This window comes from Enoplosus armatus, chromosome 6 (genome assembly GCF_043641665.1).
Source record: "Enoplosus armatus isolate fEnoArm2 chromosome 6, fEnoArm2.hap1, whole genome shotgun sequence".
Taxonomy (NCBI): Eukaryota; Metazoa; Chordata; class Actinopteri; order Centrarchiformes; family Enoplosidae; genus Enoplosus; species Enoplosus armatus.
In genome coordinates, this window is record NC_092185.1 from 14,340,808 (window position 1) to 14,347,674 (window position 6,867).

Sequence of the window (6,867 nt, forward strand, 5' to 3'; positions counted from 1 at the left end):
ACTGGCTGGGTCCAGGAGGGCCCCTGGTTATACGAGGCTCTGTGCTTACAAGCATTCAGGTTATTTCATCTTATTTATTTCAAGACACATTTAATATGTAGCTGCAGGGGAGGAAAAACATTCACTATGCTAAGCAAGCTGGATCTTTTTATCACCATTGTCTGTGCTCCTGGTTTCTTTGGGCTCTGACCCAAAGTAGACACGGGCCGGGTCCTGGAGGATCCCCTTGTGACAAGAATAGCCCCGTGATTTCATGAATGAGGGACCTGCTGGGTGAGAGACTCCATTTCTGAGTTGACTCTGGATCTGTAAAACTTACTGGACCTTGCTCTGAACAAAACAAGACTGAGGACTTGGATGTGGGATCCTTTAAAAAACATTAACTTGCGATTAAAATGGAAAAGATTTCATTTGTAAGGCTTAGAGTTTAATTGGAAATCACTGCACTGCCACAGTGAGTGTGAGAGGGACAGCAGCAGCAGCAAGTGTCATCTGGTCTTCCAACTTGGGGAGGGCTTTGGAGTTTAAAATGGTGTGAATATGATAGCCATCGGTATAGCTTATGCAAGTGGAGATCTGTCTGCACCATTGAAAGTTGACAGTTCAGAGGCACTAATCTGACAAAAGGACGGTGTAAATCAACAACAGCACAACGATTTTGGATATCAACATATAAAATTGTTGGGACTTGGGGAGCAAAAAGGGGACTTTGCCTGAATCTCGGGCGGCTGCATGAGAAAGAGAGTTGGGAGGACGCACGGGAAAAAGGGCAAGAGGAAGGCACCAAGGGGGTGAGTGACGGATTTACCCTCGGAGGGGTAAAAAGATGACTGTGGTGTCCCAGGAGAACCACGACGACACTGTGGTCGTAACTCCCTTGTTGCAAGATGCTGTTGACTTGGAAGCAGCGGACCAGGAGTGCAGCGAGAGGGTGGTCATCAACATCTCAGGTCTGCGTTTTGAGACGCAGTTAAAGACCCTCTCCCGCTTCCCGACCACGCTTTTGGGAGATCCGCGTAAAAGGATGCGTTTCTTTGACCCGCTGAGAAACGAATACTTCTTTGACAGGAACAGGCCGAGCTTTGATGCCATCCTCTACTATTACCAGTCAGGGGGGCGGCTTCGGAGGCCAGTAAGTGTACCTGTGGATATTTTCCTGGAAGAAATGAAGTTTTATGAACTTGAGGATGAGGTCGTGGAGATTTTCCGAGACGATGAGGGCTTGGTGAGGGAAGAGGAACGCCCGCTGCCCACTAACGAGTTTCAACGCCAGTTTTGGCTCCTGTTCGAGTATCCAGAGAGTTCAGGGCCTGCACGGATAATTGCCATTGTGTCAGTTATGGTTATTTTAATATCCATTATTATATTCTGCTTGGAGACTTTACCCGAGTTTAGAGAAGTCCCCGTAGTGCAAGACAATCCCGCCAATGGAAGCGCACACGGCAAAGCTGCAAGTCCGTTCACAGATCCCTTTTTCATGGTGGAGACACTTTGTATTGTGTGGTTCTCTTTTGAATTCACCATGAGATTTCTCTCCTGTCCCAGTAAAGCAGCTTTCTTTAAAAACATCATGAACCTGATCGATGTTGTGGCTATAGCTCCTTATTTCATCACCCTGGGCCTTGACCTGGCAGAGCACCAGGGCAGCAGTCAGCAGGCTGCGTCTTTGGCCATCCTGAGGGTCATCCGTCTGGTCCGCGTTTTCAGGATCTTTAAACTTTCCAGACACTCCAAGGGCCTCCAGATTCTCGGCCAAACGCTTCACGCAAGCCTCAGGGAGCTGGGGCTGCTCATATTCTTCCTGATCATCGGGGTTGTTTTATTCTCCAGTTCTGTTTACTTTGCAGAAGCAGAAGATCCCGAGTCTGGATTTTCAAGTATTCCTGATGCGTTTTGGTGGGCTGTGGTGACAATGACCACAGTTGGATATGGAGACATGTGTCCCTCAACCATCGGGGGGAAATTCGTTGGATCTTTGTGCGCCATCGCCGGAGTGCTAACCATAGCTTTACCTGTCCCTGTTATAGTGTCAAATTTCAACTATTTCTACCACAGAGAGAAGGAGGATGAGGAAAATGTTCAGTACGTACACGTGACCTGCGGACAGCAGCAGCAGCCCTCCTTTGCTGAATGTGATTCAAACAAAAGTATCCAGTCGCTCTCCAAAACAGAGTCCTATCAGGAAAGCGACGACTTGGAAATTTTGACGCATCCAAACGTAAACCCAGCGGAGACATACACAGGGAAACTGACAGATGTATGAGTGCAGATGGAAGTCACTTTTATCTCTGGTGAGTTGTCTTCCAGTGGACGTGCAATGTAGACTTCCTCGGATGCTGCAGTTCTTTTACGCAAGCTTTCTACAGTGGTTCCCAAACATGGAGCCTCAGATGGTCATGAAAAACCCCAACAAAATGACGATTGGCTTAATTTCATTGTAACTGAATTCACTAGATGACAAGAGATAATCATTCCTCCCACTGCTGCAGCCTCTTTTACTCTCTCATATGAGGGCTACTGGTAGAAAACACAAATCAGTGGGGAACTGTACACTACTGAGACCAAAAACATTTGGGAACCCCTGGGGTACGCAACAAAACGCATGGGATATTTGAAATACCAGCAGCAGTAACTGAGCCATACGATAACTAACTTCTCATTATGTGAAGGGAAATTGCAATAACCAGAGAAAAATACATTTGGAGATGTTTTCTGGTCTTTTTATTTCTCAGTTAAGGCGAGTAAAAAGAAGCTCTCAAGTGGTGTTTCCGCACAAGGAAATGAGAAGCACAAACCAAACTTTGCCTTTCTACCGTTTAGAAAATCACGCAGCATATTCTCACAGTACCAAAGCTTTGGATAAAGTAGAAGAGGAGAGCTCAGCCGTGCGTCAAAGCACCCATGACGCACCTGGCGACCAGCTCTGCGCGCCGAAAGACCGCCACAGACACATGAATGAGTCAGACTGTGGGTTTGTAGAGGCCTTATGTGTGTCAGTGTGTGTCTGGCGTGGAGACTGGTTGTCGTCATGAACTACTTTAAATTATTTTGCTGAACATTTTCAGGTGTAACCCTCGTCGCTGCTCTTCTTTCTTTCTAGCGTGTTTGCCTCCGTGTGCACTGGAAGACTGTTGGCCTAACAGAGGCTCTATCCCTCAGGGTACAAGGGTTTACATGTTTTTCATAATAACGAGATCAGTATTCCGTGATTAGAAGATAAATGGCGTAATCACAGGGCAGTTTTTCCATTATTATGAGATTCTTTTCTAAAAAAAATAAAAAATCTCAAATGTGTAGTCCTCACTATGAGAGACAGGAGAAAACATCTCTGACTTCATTTTTCTTTGGAGCTTGTAACATGCTTCCACATGAATGTGATCGGAGTAGTCAGAACAAGTGAGCTCTGAGCGCCGCCCTGTGGATGATTAATACTCCTGCAGCCTCTGCTCTGTGCTGAATGAATCCTTCAGCTTGAGTATCTCTGCACTGTTGCAACTGGCCTTGACTGATTCAGGCGTAAGCCCCTGGGATCATGCTCTCTGACTCAGTGTGCATCCGGATGCATGTGATGGTTAACTAAGCTCACCGGAGGCCTGACTGCTTTCTCTTACCTCCTCATGTTTACATAGTGAGTTTTGTTTTCTGCTTACTTGCAGGACTCAGACGATTAAGTGAAGCGTGTTTCTCCCTCGCAACAAAATACAAAAGTGTGGGATTCTCTTCTTCTCCAACATGTTGGATCATTTTCTCACGGATATTCGTGCATTGCCAGTGTTGTAGCCCACAGAGACCTCACGGCGTGAACGCTTGAAAGGGTTCAGTCTGACTTAATGTACATTGTGTGTATCATCAGTAGAAAGAACAACATTCTTTTGTGTGGGCTTCATGAATGACCACGCTTTATTTGTATAAAATGCCTTGTGTATACTGCGTTTTTTGTAATTCTGAATTTCCCCTTTTCTTGTGCAGCTTATTGTGCAAAGTTGGAATCGCAACTTACCTCTGTGTTGTTACAAACATTCAGATTGCATTGCGGCTCGCTGTAGACAACAACATAGCCCAGAACATTACGATGCAACGTCTGCATGACACGGATTCATTGTGAATTTTAAATGTAATAAAATATTTATTTTTCTAACTTAAACATGTATGTGAACTTAACTTAATCCTTTTTTTTTTTATAAATAAATTATGAATCAGAAATATACACCTCTCTTTATTTTCCACTCTCAGTGTAATACAGATCAGTCTCAAAGAAGGCAAAGATTTCCCATCCATGCCCATTAATTACTTCAAAACACGTTATCACTTTTGGTGCTGAATGATGGAGAAAAGGCTCAGAACCAGACATTGGGTTGTCTCGCCACAAAACCAATTAACTTAATAAAATGTCATAGTGACAAATGAAGGGGGTTTATTTGGCTGGAGGCACATTTTAACAAATTAGACAGGCGTCTGATGACCTGATTTTGTGTTGAATGTGAGTCTTTAGAAAGTCAGAAGACACACTTCACCACACTGTGCTGAAAAAAACATTCATATACATCCAGGCCCTCAAAGCCAGCAGTGGACAAATGTATTATTTGCTTATTTGTTATGATACTAAATAAGTATGTTCTGGTGTTTCTTTTTGGGGTTTCTATGAGGAGAATCAATCATCTGCGCTGTCCGTGGTGCTGAAACTGATCGTCCTCTGCAGAGCGTTATGCCACATTTCCTGCATTTGCCTCAAACCTGCTCGGCTTGTGGAGCCGTATGTAGCGATGAGTGGAGACTGAGCAGATATTATAACTTAGTCAGTGTCGTGAAGTATCAGATATCGGGTGTGAGGCGTGCACATCCTGGATGCAAGCTCCCCCCTGAAGTGATGTTTCATAGCTGTGAGGGCTGCAAACACATTGTTAACGATGTTTTATCTTCCTCACCGCTCACTAGTAAATGATGAAAATGACAAAACCCGGTTTGGTCTCACATATAGACTCAGACACGGAGCGTGTGGAACCATGACGCCCGTGTAATCCTTAAATCCTGGCGTGACAGAATGAAAAGGTGATTTAATCTCTCACCAACTGATGATGGGCTGTTTTCTAAAATATGGAGTGTCTCAAATGTTGCCCAATGTGAATTCAGAGGTTTTGTTACCAGCTGTCCTTGCTTGCAGTCTGATTGCGCCAGTGCTGGCACACAAGCGCTCTTGTTTTTGTGGTGTATGGAGAACTTCTGGCGGCGTGCTTTAGTAGAGCCGGTCTGCATTGCGTCGAAACCCTCCAACTCCTCCTCCTCCTCCTCCTCCTCCTGCTGCCCTCCCTCCCCTCTCCTCTCTTTTCCCTCGCCTCCCCGGCACTTGCATGTAAAATGCACAACAAAACTTGCTTGACATTGTGGAGAAAACATTTGGACCTCGCTGCTGCACTTGACTGTCTCTCTCAGCTATCCATTTTGAATTTTTTATTCTGCTCTCCGAGCGGCGCTGAGACCCACTCTGCTCGTCATCTTGTCTCCTCGCTAAAAAGCAGCAGATTCCTGCTGATGCAGTGATGTCTGGAAATGTCAAGGGCTCGCTTATTGCCCCTTACTGTATCTCCCCCCCTGAATTGCAGTGCAAGATTTTCTCCTGCGGTACACTGTAAGCTGTTCACACCACAGCAGCTACCGCCGCTGCAGCTTTGCCTTTCTGTCTTTTCTCAGGCTTTCCTCATTAGACTCACCTGACTTGTTTTATCTCACCGTCTAAAGACGTTTACACCTTTTTGAGGGCGCTTTGTGGCGGACACAGCTGGGATGGCGATGAGCACAGTAAGGCTCTAGGCTCTCTTTTTTTTTGGGTAGGTGCAATGTAAAGTTGCCACATGACACCCACTGGTGCCCTGCCGTTGGATGATTTTACTCGAGGATAAGACGCATTCAAGACCTTTCAAGATCAACCAACCCACGGTAAGCCTCGAAACTGCTGACTTATACAATAGACTTCGCTTAGATTCTTTTTTTCGACAGCTGCTGTTTATTTAAAGGTAATACACAACTACTGTGTTGTTTTGCTATTTCGCAGATGCAGTTTTGGATCTTTTGCCCCGCAGTAGGCCTGTGTAGGCATGTAGAAACATAATTTGGTATAATATCAAATGTTATGCGTCATAATTCAGGCTGGCATAGGATAGATCACTGCCATGCACCTTTAAGACAAAGAACCATGGTATTTATTTTTAGTTAAGTTAAACTACAGTAAACATCTGTTCAAAAATAACATTTTTAGCAAACACCTTTTAAGAGAATGTAGAAAAGACCAGGTAGTACAAGAAGATCATCATATACTCACTACTGGAGTACGACAGAGAGACTGTAAATACCTATATTATAGAAATGTCATAGAAACTTCTCCTTGGGGTAATATTTTTTACCTTTACTACTGGATAACTGCACTAATTGCAGGCTGAGAGAAGTAAATAAATAAATAAACTGCAGAAAATGCTGAGCCAGCAAATATCTCGGCTGTTTGATCCCATTATTTCCTCTCTCTCTCTCTCTCTCTCTCTCTCCCTCTCCCTCCCTCCCTCCCTCCCTCCCTCTCTCTCTCTCTCTCTCTCTCCCTCCCTCTCTCTCTGGGTGACAGAGGCAGCAGTAACAACAGCAGCAGATGCACTGGAGAGCAGCAATGGTCAAGTCAGCGAGAACCGCAGTGGAGCCGCACTGAGGCAAAGCAGCCAACCAGCCCCCTCGTATCTGGGGACGTCTCCCACAATTTAAGGGGTGTGGGAAGCTGAGGAGTGGAAAATTTCCCCCGAACCTGAATGCCTGCTCAGTCAGACTAACCGACATCCCAACACAACTCCTCCTCCTCCTCCTCCTCCTCCTCCTCCTCCTCCCAAA

At 45.3% G+C, this 6,867-nt stretch overlaps 1 protein-coding gene across 1 annotated transcript; it reads left to right on the forward strand.

Moving 5' to 3' along the window:
• The first annotated feature begins 826 nt into the window (after nucleotides 1-826).
• LOC139286158 (shaker-related potassium channel tsha2-like) lies at nucleotides 827-2,263 on the forward strand. Its single transcript, XM_070906866.1, has one exon. The coding sequence runs from the start codon at nucleotides 827-829 to the stop codon at nucleotides 2,261-2,263; it is 1,437 nt and encodes a 478-aa protein (XP_070762967.1).
• Nucleotides 2,264-6,867: the final 4,604 nt, after the last annotated feature.